The sequence below is a fragment of the Phaethon aethereus genome (assembly GCF_964289735.1).
Source record: "Phaethon aethereus genome assembly, chromosome: 3".
NCBI classification, from domain to species: Eukaryota; Metazoa; Chordata; class Aves; order Phaethontiformes; family Phaethontidae; genus Phaethon; species Phaethon aethereus.
This window is the reverse complement of record NC_138576.1, coordinates 45,992,385-46,010,927: the sequence shown is the minus strand read 5'-3', so window position 1 is coordinate 46,010,927 and position 18,543 is coordinate 45,992,385. Positions and strand designations below refer to the sequence as shown.

The window sequence follows — 18,543 nt, the reverse complement described above, 5'->3', positions numbered from 1 at the left end:
ACATCCTGACCCTCTTTGCAGCGTGGTGCCCCCACCACAGCTTTATAATGTTTCTTTTTCACATAAATTTTTTACTCCATCACAGCCACTCTCAGCTAAATCTATTCCTTCTGGGAAAAAAAAAAAACCTCAGTCTACAGCTGGACTGATACAATCCCTTAGCTGTACCTACAGAGCCTGTATTATCCCTGTGTACCACATACATCAGAAACAATGTATGTACCCAAGAGCCAAAAAGCTTTCAGAACAATTGTTACTGGATCTAGGTCTTTTTGATGAGTATTACATCAGAGAAGCAAAGAAAATAAATAGAGAGCACTAAACAGAAATATTTTGAGGATAAATTCTGTTTTGCTTGTATTCGGTCCCTTTCTTCCTCAGTTTCCTACTGCCCTAACCTGTCAACTTCTTGGGATCCAGATGGAATTCTATTGCAAAGTTGCTAGGAGTTGAAATGTCTGTCTGGGTTACTAGGAATTAAAAGAGTAGCAGTTAAAATTATTAACTGCACACATTATTTGTATTACTACTGGTAAGATTATTCATTGCATTTAGAGCCTAGAAACCTTCTGTTTTGCCCTCTCTACAAGCACAGAAAAAACCCCAACAAACCAGTGTTTTCACCAGAGATCTTGCAATCTAAACATAAAGAGACAAGAAATGGGATATTACGAGAAAACAATGAAAAAAGATAGTGTGATAGGAAGAGATTTCAAGGACATCAGCAATCTAACTGTTGTCAACTCACATACCAACATGACAAAAGAGTTTTAAGGAGGGATACTTCGGGAATGGTAAAAACCTCTTGAGCTTCAAAACAAAGCACAGGGAAAAGTTTAAAAAGAATGGATGAAAATTAGCCAGTGAGCAATGAAAGCTGGAGTTTAATGAGGATAAGATGTAGCTCCTAGGATGAGAGGTGGTACAGAAGGTTTGTATAGATGACAAGACAGAAGAAGAGTCTGTTGGAAGCAGCAAAATGCTTTTGTGTGCTATTAAGTATTCTTACTACTATTTTTTTCTGGCCTACAATGGATGCAGATAAGAATGGCAAAGTTTTATGGATTTACATTTTACAGAAGATGGAGTATGTGAACTCGCACAGTACGTTATGCTACTTCTAGTCTGACTTTGCAAAAAAGCCCAAACTGAGTTTATAGTATGAATATTTATCACTATTCTACTTTATATAATATATACATAGTTTTATATATAGGTTGGAATTCTTAATATTGAGTCAATTATATGGAATTTTACTGACTAGAATGTATATGATCTACTTGTGAAATATTTCCTGGAAAGTATTAGTGAATGTAAATTCATTTGAGATTTCTATCAGATATTCTGATTACTGTCATTCCGTTGGCATATATCTTTCAGTGGAGAAACAGATAAATTTGGAACTCAAAATATTATCAATCTCTCTCTTTCCACTGTCAACATTTGTTTCTTTTGGTTAACCTTATTCTTTGTCAATCAAGTTAAAACAATGACTCAAAAGGGAGACACCTTGGCATATGTATCCATTATTCCTTCTACAATTTAGTACTCCCACTGGTTTTCATGGGAATTATGCATATGAAATTATGCATTATTAGGCTAGATTAAGAGAAGACATTTGGAAATACTTAACTCATCATACCACTTCAGAACCTAATATTTATAGTAGTACTTGAGCCTGGAGCAATGTAAATAAAAGCACAAAATACAACTCCTGGAAATATATTATGGATGGATTTTTCTTAACTTTTTATTAGAGATAACACTAAAAATTGCACTGAGTTAAGACTATCTTCTTGGTTTTTTGATATAAGAACAAATACAGAAATACTAATCAGACCACTCCAAAAAACTTGCATAGGAAGTTACAAGCTGGTAACAGGACAGTAAAGGGTGACATTCCAAATGTATTGATTAGACATTTGTGTAATCACATAAAGGTCCTTAAAATTTTCTTTGGTAGCCACTATCTTCATGACCAGATTATATTAACCCTGATCCCCTGGAAACATCGCAAGCCATCTTTAATTCTTCAGACACATGACTCTTCTATTTGGGCTTCAGAAGTGTTGCTCTCCTCCCATGCCATGACAACTCAAGGATAGTATGAACTGTCTTCCTCTGACCTAGGAATGATACTGAGCCCTTCCTTCCTCAGAGCTAAAAATGAATTGACCTCCACTTTACTCTAACAGACTAGGTAGACAACAATTTGCTCTTCCCCAGGTACATAGCTCAGATGTAGGCTCAATCTGCTAGGCTAGTTAGACTGGGTTAACTTTCTAATCTTTATCTTTTTTTATCTAAATCGTACTGTTCACCTTTGCTGCACAGTTAACCCTGGATGTTAATTTCTGGTTACCACTAACACCCTTGCCACTTTCATAAACTGTTTCAAAAAACAGTTTCATAAAATTGTTGTAGTGCCTCAAACTTGGATGGTCCAATCTGGCTGGGGTTATGTGGAAAAATTCAGATTTTATATTCTTCTGGCCACCCAAGCTGCTTTACAACAGGGGCACAGGCTAATATTTTGACTCTCCAATAGTACTTCTATACCTTGAAACAACGCTCTGATGACTGAACACTTCTGATATTCTTTTCAGTATGATGGCTCACATCCGGACATCACAAATCAGGTCAGTCACAGGTACTTACCTGTGGATATTGGACATTGGATACTATATCCATGAAGACTCCTGCTAGGAGCACGAACCTTTAAATTAAAAACCTATTCAAACACATGCTGCATCTTTTCATTTTGTACTAGATTGTATCCTGGATTAACAGATGTCATTGCACTCACAATGTGCAAGTCATACTGTTAAGATTTTCTTAAGAAAACAATAGAAGCAACAAACTACCTTTTATTAAATGAAAATATAGAACTTATATGGCAGTTTGAGTACTGCCATACTGTCTGGAGCATTAAGTCTGGAGCAGTGTATTTCAAGAAAGAATAGGGAGACACCAGAGGAGAACAACAAGAACTAATGATTTGAGGTACAAGGAAAAAAAAAAATTCTATAAAAACAACAAATAAGGATTGACTAAGAGAACACAGTGAAAACATGACTAAGAATCTCAAATGTGTAAAAGTATGCTGCAAAGAGGAAAATAAATTCCCTGTAACCACTGTGCAAAAAGTAATAAGTTATTTACTCTCAGCAAGTTAAGTTTAAGATCAGAAATCAGGAAAAACTTTCTAATGGTAAGACTAGTGAAATGCTGGAATAGATAACTTAGATAACAAATAAATAATCGTAACAAATCTTTATGATGACAGGCAAGCATTCATTAAAAAAGACAGATTGTATTGATCCTGGCTTTGAAGGAAGAGTGAAGAGGGTGGGCATGATGCCTTCCTGGAGTCCTTTTCAACTGTATGATTCTATGCTGGAGTGAACAAAGAAATGTAGCTCTGTAGTGACAGCGATACCATATCACAGCATCACTTGCTGTGGGATCCTGACTTGGAATGAAAGTCATATTCTGCAAAAGACTCGATCAATTTCTTCATGTAGACAATCACTTGGATTCTGATACAACCTTATAGCTATGGATCACCTAGCTACATGGATCTAATTTGCAGCTTCTTTATTCAACAGTTTAACAATAATTACTTTCAGGACGGGACTATACATAAACATAAAGTCTAATCTGGTCACAGTGTATAACACTTTGTTTGCTAAGAGGAATTACTTAGTAACTTGTCCCACGGCTTTAAGGCCAGACAACACTAGCAACAGCCACTAATAACACTGAGTTTCAGATGTAGCCATCAGTGAAAAATTTTTAAAGGAATTAGCTTTAAAATATTTAAAATATCAGCTTCAAAAATCTAGATGTACTCAAAATTCTTAATCCCACATCTGTACTTGACTATTAAATTGGGATCTTTAGTGTTTTTTTTTTTTAAACTTAAGCCTAAAACTTTTATTGGTAGACCATCTTTAATAATTAGAATCGCAATCCTGTAAATACTGCACAAGAATATGTCTATTTCAGAATAGTCTTTGGAGACCTAACACAAAATAAGTAAATAAACTTCTCCAGTCAGGTATCTTGTTTCCAATAAAAATTTATGATTGTTCTAATATGAGAACTCAGGACAAATGTGCAGCTGCCAGTCTGACTAGCAACTAAGTATGGAAAAAGTAACATTTTCCAACTTAATTTCAATGTTCTTGGATTTTATTCTATAATAAGAAGCATATAGAAGTAGAAAATTTACATTACAATGCATAATCCCTACATTGAAATCACCTGACATAACACCAGGTAAACGAGCCAAGGAAAAAAGAACAAACCTGCATTATGATTCACGTTTTGGATAGTGAGAACTAAACTGCTAGAAAAATAACATGTTTTCCAAAATGGGTATACAGTGAAGACCATGACAGCTGAAATAGGTACAACAGCAATATGGCAAGCATCAGGTGTTCTCAAAGTTTCTACACATAACAAAGTAGCTCCCATTCAAAACATCCTAATGTGACAGAAGTTACAAATGCCAGAGCTTCAGATAAAATCCTTTAAAAGGCATTTAATCTCTCCTATAGATGGTTACTCTCTGATGGTGTGTACATTATTGCCCTTTTCACGACCTTTCAAAAGAGGCACCAAACGCAACTCCACCTCCGCCCTCCGATCAGTGAAGTTCCAAAAACACGGCTCCAAAGTGAAATGAGCCCCGGTTCGCCTCCTTGGGCTGTCCGCAGCGTACTCACCATGGCGGGCTAGTTTTGAAGACTTTCTTCCCCTCCCCCTGCACCTACGCACAATGAGGGAGAATGGAAAGCAGTTTCAGCATTAAATTTGAACTTCCCTGCTTTTGTTAGCATGAGTCACCACCTTAACATTATCTCAACTGTAGACTTTTATCTGTGAATATCTAAGCCCTGTCTTGTGGAAAACTAATTACTGAGCCACTGAGAGGCTTCATAATGTTCTGCATTTAAGTCCTGAACATCATACATAATGCATAGGAAGCAGTCTCTGCACTCTGATTACAGAACACTGTCATTAAGAGAGCAAATTAAAGATGTGAATAATTCACTGGCTGAGCTTATTGTCAGTGCTGCATTGTGAAATTAGAATTTCTAATAAGTACTGCAATTTTTTTAACCCAATTAACACAGAGAACATCTTGAGTCTGATTAGTACAATAAAAATTATTACCTTATTCTTTTGCTTCACAACAGCCAAATTAAATACTGTACTTAATTATGCAGTATTCATCGCTTCTATGCTAGAAATAATAATAATAAAAAAAATCTCACTATTGCTTTAATAAGACTTCCAATATTTAGAGTGCCACCGAAAAACAGAGCATATGAACCTCCAGTACAATTTGTTATTGTAAAGTTACTGGCTTTTCTTTTTTTATTCCCAAGACTTTGAAAATCGGTTTTAATATCAGCAGTCGACCATGATGTCACTGCTGAAGTCTTCTCTGGAAACAAAAGCGTATTCCAAAAAAAACCCCACAAAATGACCCTTCCGAACAAGCTCTGAATATATATTGTGAATTAACTTTCTCTGCGTTGATGTGAAAATAAAAAAAAAAAAAATTACCACTTACTGACTTGAAACAGAATATACAAATATAAAAACATAGAAATATTTAAACATATACATATATAGGTTGTTTCAGAAAAGGTGTTTAGGAAATATAATATGAAAAAGCAGGAGCTGGATCAGCTCTCTTACCTCAGTTCCCTCTTGGCACGGGATAGATAACATCGTTTCATCCTAGAAAGGAGGAAAGTCCAATTTAACATCCAGTGTGTTGATTTTCCCCCACATGGTGCCTGCTGCCATGTTAAATAAAGAAAATGATCACTGAGGATGCAGCTTTTGTCTCCAAAATATTTTAATACTGCCTTTTAGTGTTAAGGAGCCCGGGAACCTTAGCACATCTGGCAGCCGATACCACTGGCTGCAGCTGCTGCAATGGGATTTTTCCTCAACCCTATTTCATTTCCAGCTCCTTTTTCTTCCCCATCCTGGGGAATTTTAATCACCGAGCATGGGTGGGGAAAAAAAGAAGAAAAAAAAAAAAAAGGAAAGGTGGCATTGCAATCACGAGCTTTCATGGTTTTGTCCTAGAGACAGGGACTGCAGCAACCACCTTGCATCTTTGTCTAGTTATTTTAGCATGTCCGTGCAAGAGGAGAGGAAAAAAAAAGGCTGAAAATTATTCAGGCATAATGCAATAGACATAAAGAGACAAAAAGACAGAGAAGAAGAGAAAGAGAGAGGAAGAGGCAGAGAGAGGGAGGGAGAGAGGAAACAGAAAGACTAAGAGAGGGGGCTGTCAGTGCAGATAAATCTGCATATGGAAATCAGGGTTATCCTGGGTACAGTTTTATTTAACCATGATGTACTGTTTTTTTAATTAGACAGGAATTTAAAGAAGGAAATGAGGGATTCTTACAGACACAGGAGCAAACGAAGCATTTGTAATCACAGGAGAGTTTTCACAGCAAGATGTAGCACCAACAGCAAAACTTTTTAGAGTAACTTTCTTGTTAGAAACAAAAGTTTCACGCACTGCAGCTAATTTACACCCAAAAACCCAGGCAAAACTGGAAGAGAATTTTGAAATGAAATAAAACCAAGGCAATCCAAAATATTATGGTAATTATTAAAAAGACCCAGAAGCCACTAGATGCACAGTATGCCATTTAAGCTAAGTTATGCCAGGCACAGTTTTTAGGACTTTCACCCTGGCCCCCATTCTGTGGTGGCAGCCAGACCCAATGACGGTGCTTTGGGAAATGAAATACCCAGCTTGAAATTCAAATATGTTAAACACCATCTCCCATGCTCGATGAGAATGGCTTGTGTCTTGAGACAGGAGCAGTACCTGACTGATATGGGAAGGTTGGATGAGGGTCTGTAAGGCATCAGGAAAGACCAGGACCTCTTGTCCATGGCTGTGAGGAAGCATGGGGATGAGTGAATCGAGGTGGCCGAGAAGAAGGAAAATGAGGCTAGATGAGAAGGAAACCAAGGAAAAGTAGTGTATGGTTTAAGTACAGCAGTATCAGGAAGCAGCCGGCTGATCGGGGGCACTTACTAGCAGTGGGAAGATGGTGGTTTCAGGCGGGAGGTGGCCAGAAACAGCTTGTGGTGGCTGGCCAGGTAAGGGAACACACTGAGGGGAGCTGCGGGAGTGCTATGGGCTGGAGCGGGCCAGCGGCTGCCACGAAAGCTCACCTAAACCTCAAGAAGCGGGCGAGTAAGGAGCACATTGGGAACTAACAGGGGCTGGGGCTGGGAAATGCGGCTCCAGCACGGCTGAGAGGAGGTCAGAGAGCAAGGGGCTGGCAGGAGGCAGGCGGGCAGGCAACAGTTCACGCCGAGGGAAGCACAGCGGGGCCTGCGGGCAGGCGAGCCCTGCCGGGGACAGCGCGTGACGGGAGCGGCCCCGCAGGCGGCGGGCAGAGACCCGGCGGGCAGTCGGGGCCGGGGAGCGGGGACCGCGCACTGTGAGGACGCGGCCGGTAACCGCCCGGCAGCGGCGGTTGGGGGCGCGCGCTGCACTTCACCCTGAGGCAGGCGGGCGGGCGGGGCGAGCGGCGGCGCGGAAGGGGGCAGGCGGGCAACGCACCCCTCCCGCGGCGGAGGAGCGCTGGGCGGTGGGGGAAGGAGGAGCGACCGGCCGCCAATCGGTACCGCGGCGCCTGCGCAGTTCTGGGGTGACGGTGGCGCGCGGGACGTACGGAAAAGTGTCCGGGCACGGAAGGGAAGTGGCGCCTCCGCTAGCGCGCAGGTACCCCGGCGCTCTTCCTACCCGCGGCCCCGCCTGCACATCTCGTCCCTGTGCTGCCTCTCCGCGGTTTAACGGGACCAGACGCATCCACCGGCCTGGCCTAGGCCTGGCTTGGCCTGGCCTGGCCCGGCCCGGCGCGACGCAGCGGGGAAGCGCCTCCGGGGAGAGGGGAACGGCGCTGGGCCGCAGGCGTTAGGGGTGAGGGTCGTGGCGGGCGCCTGAGGTGCTGCTCCCGGTGGCCGTGTCACCCGTTTGCAGCTTCCTGCCCGCGGATTGCAGCCGCCCGGGAAGTGGCTCTTCGGCGTGGCTGGCCAAGGCCGCCGGGCTTAAGGTCAGTAATTGGTTCTGCTGGGTCAGCGGCATGATAGACATGTACTGAACTGAGGTCAGCCGCGACCGCGAAGAGCTGCCCTTTTTGTACTTTTTTCCCAGTGTTTTCTATCGTGTGGGGAGATTTTGATACCCTAAATTAAACCGAGCTTCCTTAGAAACTCTTCTTCTGATATAAGGCATTCCCTTTAGCTGCTTATTTCTGTGCTAACCCAACAATGCATAGGATCCTGCTGTAAACTCAAGCGCTGAAGCTATCCTTTCACTTAAGAGTTGCCACTGCTTGCTGCTCAGCTGACTGCACCGCAGGATTGTGAATGAATGGGTGAAAGTTGGACAGAAACTTTTCTTTTTTTCCTTGAGTTCATTTTTCAGTCAAGCCTCTCTATTACCAACGTCTAGCCACGGCCTAAACTGGTTTCTGCAAGAATAGCATTAAAACCTGCCAGCAATGAAATTGAAATTTTAATTTAGAGTTAATAGTTTTAATTGTATTGTTTGCATATTATTGTAGAACTTTGTGGCACCTGTTGCCTAGTTCTACTCTTTCAGTATGTTGTATAAAATATTAATTCGCTAGTGTTAAGTATACCCTGAGCTGCTTTTGGACACAGTCTTCCTTCTCCTTTTGCTTTTGTTTCTCTTTTTTTTCACATTCATGGGAAGTCAGAACTTCCAACTTGAACTGTTGGAATCATCATCTGAGCTTTAAAACATGTGGGGTATATTTACTGCTTCTTAGAAGGAACTTGTGCTGTAATATTACCTTAAAGTCAAGGACAACTGGGAGCCTGTAATGCATGATATATTTTCATAGCATAGCTAATCTGGTCATGAAATGAAGTGTTGGTGAAAGTAGCTCACCCATGACTTGTAATGTATTCCTGCCTCTTATTTTACCCTAGTGCTAGTCTAATCTCATGACTAATCAATTTAGAGAGCTAAACTGGAAGAATATGAACCTATTTTGTTTTTTGTAGGGTTAGCTTTTCACTGATGTGACTCCTTGAACAGGCCGTGATGGAAGAAGATGAAGTTGCACAACGCAACAGAATTATGTGGCAGGGCATGAGACCATGATTGCCTTTCTTGATGGTATCTCTCTGGGCATATCGTGCTTGACAAATCTGATCATCTTCTATGACAAAGTAACCTGCTTGGTTGATGTGGGGCGAGCAGTGGACGTTGCCTACCTGGATTTCTCCAAGGCTTTCAATACGGTTTCTCACAGCCTCCTTGTAGAGAAATTGATGCATTATGGTCTAGACAAGTGGTCTGTGCAGTGGGTGGGGAACTATCTGACAGGCTGCACCCAGAGGGTAGTGGTAAATAGCTCCTGTTCAAATTGGCAACCTGTCACAAGTGGGGACCCCCAGGGATCCATATTGGGCCCAACGCTGTTTAATATCTTCGTAAGTGAGCTGGATGATGGTATCAAGTGTACCCTGATGAAGTTTGCCGATGATACCAAACTGAGTGGAGAAGTGGACACTTTGGAAGGGAGAGCCACCCTGCAGGAAGACCTGGATAGGCTGGAAGAGTGGGCTAACAAGAACCTTACGAAGTTCAGCAAGGACAAGTGTAAGGTCTTGCACTTGGGAAAACATAATCCAGGAGTGCAGCACAGGCTGGGATCTACCTGGGTGGGGAGCAGCTCTGTGGAAAGGGACCTGGGTATCCTGGTGGACAACAAGCTGAATATGAGCCAACAGTACGCTGCTGCTGCGGCAAAGAAGGGCAACAGGATGCTGGGTTGCATCAACAAGGGCATCACCAGCAGAGATAAAGAATTCCTTACCCCACTTTACTCAGCACTTGTCAGGCCACACCTGGAATACTACAGTTTTGGTCCCCGCTATGCAAAAAAGTTGTGGACAGGCTGGAGAGGGTCCAGAGAAGGGTCACAAAGATGATCAAAGGACTGGGAAATCTGCCACATGAGGAAAGGCTGAGAGAACTGAGTTTGTTCAACCTTGAGAGAAGAAGGCTTAGGGGAGACCTTGTCACTACATTACAGTATTTAAAAGGTGTCTACAAAGATGATGGAGACTCCTTTTCTACAAGGACTCACATGGAAAAGATGAGGGGTAAATGGGTACAAGTTACTCCTGGGGAGATTCCGATTGGACACGAGGAAAATTTTTCACAATGAGAACAATCAGCCATTGGAATAATCTCCCCAGGGAAGTGGTGGGTTCCTAAACATTGGACACTTAAGATTCATCTGGGCCATCTTGTCTAGACTCTGCTTTTACCAATAAATGTTGGTCCAGGTCATCCTTGAGGTCCTTTAAAACCTGTTATTCTATGATTCTCTCTGTTAGTTTGCTGTTACAGTTAGTCAGATCTCTGTCCTCACTTGAGCTGAAGGATTATGGGGAGTTGTAACAATGAGAAATTTTTTTGAAAAAGCACTATGAGTGTTTTTTAATTTATCTATCTATTTTCTGGATCAGGTGGAAACAATGGATGATGACTTTGTGGCTTCCTCCACACCCTCATTTCTCACTGAAAGCTTGGAGATGGCAATGGAAGTGGAGAATGAGAACTCAAAGCCGCCTTGTTTTTCCTGTGCTTTTGACAACCAAAATGGAGGGACGAGCTTCTCTTCAGAGTCTTACTTAGCAAGAGGGTCTCTCAAGAGGTATGGGGTTTTTTGGAGTTACAAATATATTACCCTTATAAGATGTTCTTTCCACTGGTCTTTGGTGCCTCTAAATGCTGACAGGGTTTTCAAATCAATTTGTTCTTCAGCTGTTATGATCTTGAGATCAACTTGGTGGTATATCAAAATGGCAAGGGCAATTGTGTTGGTACACCGCTTTGAACAGTGTTCTAGGTCCAGTTCCTAGCTTTGTGAACTTACTTTAAGGTATTGTAAAGGACCTGTTACAGGTCTGTTAGGACACTTAAAAAACAGCCTGTTGGGCAATGGCATCTGAGACCCCCTTAAATTTCTGAGGTGGCTGCAGCACTGCTTCGTCCAGTCATATACTTTATTCAATGCTAGCCCTTTCTCTCTTTTCCACATGATAGAAAACCAAACCTGCTCTGCCTAGCTTCCCCAGATCACTGGGACTGTCCCTCCTAGCTTTAAGACTGTCTTTCTCAAAGCTATACTTTAGCATGCGTTCTAGATTTAAGGTTTGGAAGTCACATACATAACAAGTAAGTATTTTCTGTGAGGTTCTAAAATGTTACTTTGGTTTAGTTAATATCTTCTTTAGTGTCTGTGATCCAACTTTTTCTGTGCCATTTGCTGATCCTGCAGGGGTTGTCTTGTTTCTCCTACAAAAGCATAATCTTTCTTTGTACTTTCTCTCTCTCTTTCCCCCTCTCTCCCCCTGCCTCTTTCCTGTCCCCTCCTCTCTCCCTCCCTCCCTTCCTTCGAACTTGAATACTTACTGTGGGTTTCTCCAGCCAAGCCTCATATTTTTGTTTTTACTTTGGGGGTTTTTAATCTTCATTTCAACAGCCTTTTCTGTAAAGCCTTAAAGGGGGTTCACTGCACTTCCCCAGTTTCCTACTTTATTTATCATATTTTATTTTGTTGGATCAGAGCACATTCATTCAGACTGATGTTAGGTAGAGGATTAAGAGAGCCTGCGTCTGCATGAGCGTATCAGTAGTGGACTCTACACTGACAAAAAAGCATTCCATGACAGAAACAATTTCATGTGAAAACTTACTCAGGAGCTTGTATGTAGACAGGTTTCCGAGATCACTGCAGTCATGAAAACACTGTTCTCCTGTCATTTATTCACCTTGTCTATTTGGATTGTAAATTCTTGGAAAAGCCTGCATGTGAGGGACTGCTCTGTCATTCATTATCTGGGAACAGGAGTAACTGGATTGAATTGCTAAAGGCTTCAAAACAGAGGAATGTTTAGGTAGTTACCAAATGAACTAAAGGTGTTGTGGGAGGTTGAGCTGATTATTCAGCAGGTGCTCTTTTTGCGTCTGAGAACTGAATTGGTAATAGTGCATAGTTCAAGAAGGATATGAATTTGGTGTGTAATATAGTGGAAACCAAGTGCTTGCCCAGTACCTTTTTTTAGTTTTAAAAATAGAAATATTTCTTGCATTTTGGTGAATTCAGCTTCATCTGCACTGAAGTATTTTATGAAAGTCCGTGGGAAACCTCTGAAATAATTTGCTTTGACGACTTTGTTGTTGTTATTATACAGCTTGCTGTGATTTTTTTTTTTGAAAGCACATTAGTGAAATATTTTATATTTGCATAATCAGTAATGTTTTAACAATCTATACAGATGTCTGATTTTCTCCACCTTGAGTAATATGGTAATTACGATTTTATTTATTTTTTTCTTTAGCCAGGGCAAAGGGTAGTCATAGCCTTGTGTTAGTTTGTTATAATAATGAAGTCACATTCTGTGGCCCTCATCAGTTCACCTACCTAAAAGTGTGCTTTTATTAATGTTCTTTTATGAATGTGTTCTATATAAATGTTATTAAATGTATATAAAGGAGCAAATGTATGTTCTAGCATTAGTTATTAGGCATGTAGTGCTGTATTGAGTTTGCATGGCAAGGTTTTGATAGTGGGGAGCTACAGGGGTGGCTTCTGTGAGAAGCGGCTAGAAGCTTTCACTGTGTCTGATACAGCCAGCACCAGCTGGCTCCAGGACAGACCCACCACTGTCCAAGGCTGAGCCCATCAGCGATGGTGGTAGCGCCTCTGGGGTAACATATTTGAGAAGGAGGAAAAGTTACTGCGCAACAGCAACTGCAGCTGGAGAGAGGAGTGAGAATATATGAGAGGAACAGCTCTGCAGACCCCAAGATCAGTGAAGAAGGAGGGGGAGGAGGTGCTCCAGGCACTGGAGCAGAGGTTCCCCTGCAGCCTGTTGTGAAGACCATGGTGAGGCAGACTATCCACCTGCAGCCCTGGGAGGACCCCATGCCGGAGCAGGGGGATGCCTGAAGGAGGCTGTGACTCCCTGGGAAGCCCGCGCTAGAGCAGGCTCCTGGCAGGACCTGTGACCCCGTGGACAGAGGAGCCCACGCTGGAGCAGGTTTGCTGGCAGGACCTGTGACCCTGCGGGGGACACATGCTGGAGCAATCTGTTTCTGAAGGACTGCACCCCGTGGAAGGGACCCAGGCTGGAGCAGTTTGTGAAGAACTGCAGCCTGTGGGAAGGACTCACGTTGGAGAATTTTGTGGAGGACTGTTTCCTGTGGAGGGACCCCACGCTGGAGCAGGGGAAGGGTGTGAGGAATCCTCCCCCTGAGGAGGAAGGAGCGGCAGAAACAACTTGTGATGATCACAGAATCATTAAGATTGGAAAAGACCTTTAAGATCATCAAGTCCAACCATCAACCCAACACCATCATGCCCACTAAACCATATCCTGAAGTGCTACATCCACACATTTTTTGAAAACTTCCAGTGATGGTGACTCCACCACCTCCTTGGGCAACCTGTTGCAATGCTTGACCACTCTCTCAGGAAAGAAATATTTCCTAATATCTAGTCTAAACCTGCCCTGGCGCAACTTGAGGCCATTTCCCCTCGTTCTAGTGCTAGTTACTTGGGAGAAGAGACCAACACCCACCTCACTACAACCCCCTTTCAGGTAGTTGTAGAGAGCAATAAGATCTCTTCTCAGCCTCCTCTTCTCCAGACTGAACAATCAGCCCGTCGATCCAGCCTGTCCAGATCCCTCTGCAGAGCCCTGCTACCCTCCAGCAGATCAACATTCCCACCCAACTTGGTGTCGTCTGCAAACTTATGGAGGGAGCACTCGATCCCCTCAACTAGATCATCTATAAAGATATGAACAAGACTAGCAAACCACAACCCTTATTCCCCGTCCCTCTGTGCTGCTCGGGGGGGAAGTGGTAGAGAAAATCAGGAGTGAAGTTGAGCCTGGAAAGAAGGGAAGGGTGAGGGGAAAGTGTTTTAAGGTTTGGTGTTATTTGTCTTCCCCCTACTCTGATTTGAATGGTAATAAATTAAATTAATTTTCCGCAAGTCAAGTCTATTTTACCCATGATGGTAATTGCTGACTGATCTCTCCCTGACCTTATCTCAACTCACGAGCTTTTTCGTTACGTTTTCTCTCCTCTGCCTGGCTGAGGAGGGGAGTGATAGAGCAGCTTTGGTGGGCACCTGCCATCCAGCCAGGGTCAACCCACCAGAAGTGTACATTGAGAAAAGTTCCAAACACATATCAGTGGAGCATGTTATCTAATGTACCAGCCTCTTCTGTTAAGGGCACTGTGTATTGTCTCAGCCCCTTTGTAAGGATGAAGATGCTTCAAGGTGGTAGCTCATTATTTTTATTTGTTTCTAAAATATATTGTGCCCTGTGACTATATCATGTTTTTATGTTCTTGAAGCTCGGAGTTGTCTTTTCTAGCAATATAATATATAGTACATAAAAAGTCTTTTGAGAGCACTGCTACTCTTTTCTATCTATAGTATACATGTTGCTGATATATTGATAAAGTATCAGTGATATGTGAGCCAGCTGTAAATACTGTATTCTATAGGATTATTACTGGGGTATGTATGAATATTGTTGGCTTTATTTTACAGGGTTTTGCTGAGACTAGATCCTTCTCCAAATGACTATGAAGATGATGTAGTGGAAATGTTTGGCTTTCAGTGGGTTACTGAAACAGCATTAGTTGAATCCTGTGGACTTCTCTTTGGATTACTTAGGTATGATAATGTTAGTGTGTTTTATAGTTAATACACTTCTGTAATTATACCCACCTTAAGGATGTAACAAATTTTTCAAGTTTTTGATAGTAAAATCATACAAGACTGTGGGCCATGCAATACATCCAAAAAGATTATGCTCTCTAACACTCCAGAAAGTGATGGATAAGACACAGATGAAATTACAAGAAGTAGTAAATTTTGTGTCACAGATTTTTTTAATATTATGTGGCTTAATAATAAATTTCTGAGCAGTGTGGTGCATATCTTAGCCATCACCAGGTGAAAACTGATGTGTCATTTTAGAACAGCATTGTGATTAATTTAGAAAGCTCTAGCTTCAGAATATATGAATAAACTATGTAAGATTTCCTTGAATGAGATTGTGCTACTGATGTAATTAAAGTTGTCTTTTGAAGATTTTAAATCCTTTTTTTGTGCATAAAGAAAAGCGGAGGTTAAAAATCAAATACTGTAAATGCTGGATGCAGCAGTTTGTCCAATTATTTGGATTAGGATAGCTTCAGCAATCTCTTCAGATACAGTTACTCAGTGTTTGACTAATTCAATGTAGATGTTTAATCTGGTCAATGCAAATACACAGATCACCGATAATCCTCTTTGCTACTGATAATCCTCAGAATGTACAGCACATACAGAGAGTGTATGGGAGAGGAGCTTTTGTAAGTTTCCACAAATATATGCGATAGACTCCATTATTCTTTTGATTGTAGTGGATTCTTCCATCCCTTTAGGGTATGACCAAGGGCATGATGTGAAACATCATTAATGGGGTCTGGCTTATTGAAACATGATGGCACAGATGACAGGAAGTATATTAAAACCAGTAGTATTTAGTGTTGCTTGTTTGATGCAAGCTTTGACTTCACTGTCTTTTTAAAAAATAAAAATAAAAAATCTGATAATGAAGGAGATAGGGGGATAAGGTAGTTAAAAGAAACACTGTATCCCTTTCAGCATTTAGTCTGATCTGTTTATTAACGTAAAATCACAGGGCAGTGGGACAGAGATGTAGCTGATCTCTTGAATTAAATCGATTTTTTTTTTTTTTTCTGTAATATAAACCACTCTGTAATTGTAATAGAGATGAACATAATATTTATGTTCATCTTGTTCAACAAGAACATTTTGATCATGTTAATGATCATGTTCAAGCATGTTCATCATGTTCAAAATTATTATTTTACTGTGGTTTTTAAGTTATTCAAGCTACCTACTGAACTGGTAGGAATAATGGATTTCAGTGAACTCTTGGCTATGAGAGTTTGGTTGCTAAGCTGTCTTTTGGGGTGACGAGATACTCTCTCTTTCAGTTCATTTGTTCAGTCATAAAATGGAACGTTTTCATTTATAGACCAGTTGATAACTGAAAGCAGGAAAACTCCTCTTCCCATTGTAGAAATCATATATGTTAAGTACAAATCATAATGATTCTTGAGGACAAGGTGTCTGTAAATAGTTCAATTCATAAAGTACAGGTAATATCTTTGTTTAAATGCATGCTTTTATGCATGATAGAATACAGAATACAGAAACCTAGTCTTTTTAATGTGTCTATAAATATTAGATTGTTAATTAATATTTTAAATATTGTAATAAATAATAATGATTATAATTGTTAAAGCAGAACTGCAAGTTAAAAACATTAATTGCACAGTAAAAAGAATTCTTACGTGTGATTATTTTTTGTGATTGAAGATGTATGAGTCAAAGGGAGTAAGAGCTATGTAACCATTTAAGTGAGTATATTAAGACAATAGATCTTTGATTGATTAATAAACAGAAGTACCAGATTAACTGTCAGAATATTTATTGGCAAATCATTTAATGATTAACAACCATGAGGATCAATCTTTGAGGTACAAAAATGTAAATTGAAATTAAAATGACTTATTTAACTGATAGTATCTTTGTTTTTCTCGTGCCTAGTTTGTACTTTTATTCTGTAACCCCTCTGTATTCTGTCTGTGAGTTCAGTGGAGTCTTCTCTTCCCTCCCCGCCCCCGTGTGGCTTCTCCTTTATAAAGTCCTCTTGCTTTAGACTTCCTTTCTACATGGTTGAAATACTTCAAAAATCCATGCAAAAATTCAACTCTGATTTCAAGACAAAACAAAAAACCTCCATGACCCACCTAAATGGCTGAAAGTAATGTTGGGTAGCTGATATGATTTTATCCAAGGAAAGAAGAGCGAAGTGAGATAATTTTAATGTGTGCCTGCCCTTTAACATGCAGGTTACAACCTGGGTTTTTGGATCCTTGTGGGCACTTCCTAGTTTTCAATTTTTAATTTTTTTTTTTTATAAGAACATTTGATCTGGGTTGCATCCAAGTATCCTGTTTTTTGTAAGAAATATGGTAGAGAACTCCTTCCTCAATTAATGCAGCTTTTTTTTTTTTCCCAAAGTCTGTCTCACACAGTTGCACTTCTCATGTATTCAGTTTAGTACCACGTTATCTCTGTGGAGATTATACTTAAAGACCACTTGAAAATAATAGTTGCAGAAAAAATGTTGCAGAATATGACTGAGTACTTAACCTATGTTACAGCTTTTTTTTTTTAATTTTCATTTGCAGCAGCAGTTAGCAGCTTCTTTAAAAATACTCTCCTCTCCAAAACTGAACTGAGCTTTAACTTTTCTAGAAACACTTTCTCCTTTTACTCTACTATATTTGTTGCTGTTTATCTTTTGTGCTCAAGTTAAGCAGCAGACCACCCTAAGCAGGAAGCGGAAAATGCTGCTGACCAAATTTACTAGTGCTCATTCACAAGTGAATTAATTTAGTGTAGACTGAGTCTATGCCATGAGGGTTATTCTGTGGCCAAATATGAAGTTCAGTTACGCTTGTGGAAAGATCATTTACAGGGCATGGCTTTTGGGGTTTTTGTATGTGTGATTGTTTTCTTTTCTTCCCCTGATATTTAGCTAGTTTTGTATTTGTTGTTACTCTAATATTTTAAAAACAAGCAAACAGTCTATCCATTGTCATCCCTTCACACTTGGATGTGTCCGTAGCCTTCCACTAGTACTCTTTCCTTAGTTAAGTTTTTGTAAGCCTTTTCAGATACACAAAGCAAGGAACACAACTTGCCTTTCTCTGTTCTGTTTAGACCTTACTAAAATGTAGTCAAACAACTTTTACCTATATAAATACCATAAACCTTTGTATTCCTTTAATTAGGCAACAGATTTACAGACTGGAAGACCTAGTACAAATGAGTTCATCTGATTTTGGTAAGTAACACATTTAATTTGACATTGAGAGAGGTATCTCTCTCCCTTTTCATTATAGAAGAACATTATCACAGATCACATTTGTGCTTTGACTCTTGACCCAAGGGCTCATGGAGTGTGCTGCAGAACAACATATAACCAGCATAAACCTGCAGTAAGGGTACAAATACAGGAAACTAAGTGATGTAAGAAAGTGCGAAAATAGATAGTGGAAATGTGAGTCAGCTTGGAACCAGGCCACAAAATCACAGAATCACAGAATCACTAGGTTGGAAAGGACCTTTAAGATCATCAAGTCCAACCATTAATCCAGAACCACCATGTCCCCTAAACCATGTCCTGAAGCGCCACATCCACACGTTTTTTGAACACTTCCAGGGATGGCGACTCCACCACCTCCCTGGGCAGCCTGTTCCAATGCCTGACCACCCTCTCAGTGAAGAAATTTTTCCTAATATCCAATCTAAACCGCCCCTGGCGCAACTTGAG

At 40.7% G+C, this 18,543-nt stretch overlaps 1 protein-coding gene across 1 annotated transcript in view; it reads left to right on the top strand.

Annotated features, from left to right (window-relative positions):
* Positions 1-10,575: 10,575 nt before the first annotated feature.
* The window catches only part of MMS22L (MMS22 like, DNA repair protein), a gene marked incomplete at its 5' end in the record, with an annotated part of 96,329 nt that continues 88,361 nt past the window's right edge, over positions 10,576-18,543 (top strand). The window contains 3 exons of the mRNA XM_081997733.1: positions 10,576-10,754; positions 14,673-14,798; positions 18,002-18,054. Of these exons, the coding sequence (XP_081853859.1) occupies positions 10,576-10,754; positions 14,673-14,798; positions 18,002-18,054 (358 nt within the window). The remainder of the gene's footprint in view (positions 10,755-14,672; positions 14,799-18,001; positions 18,055-18,543) is intronic.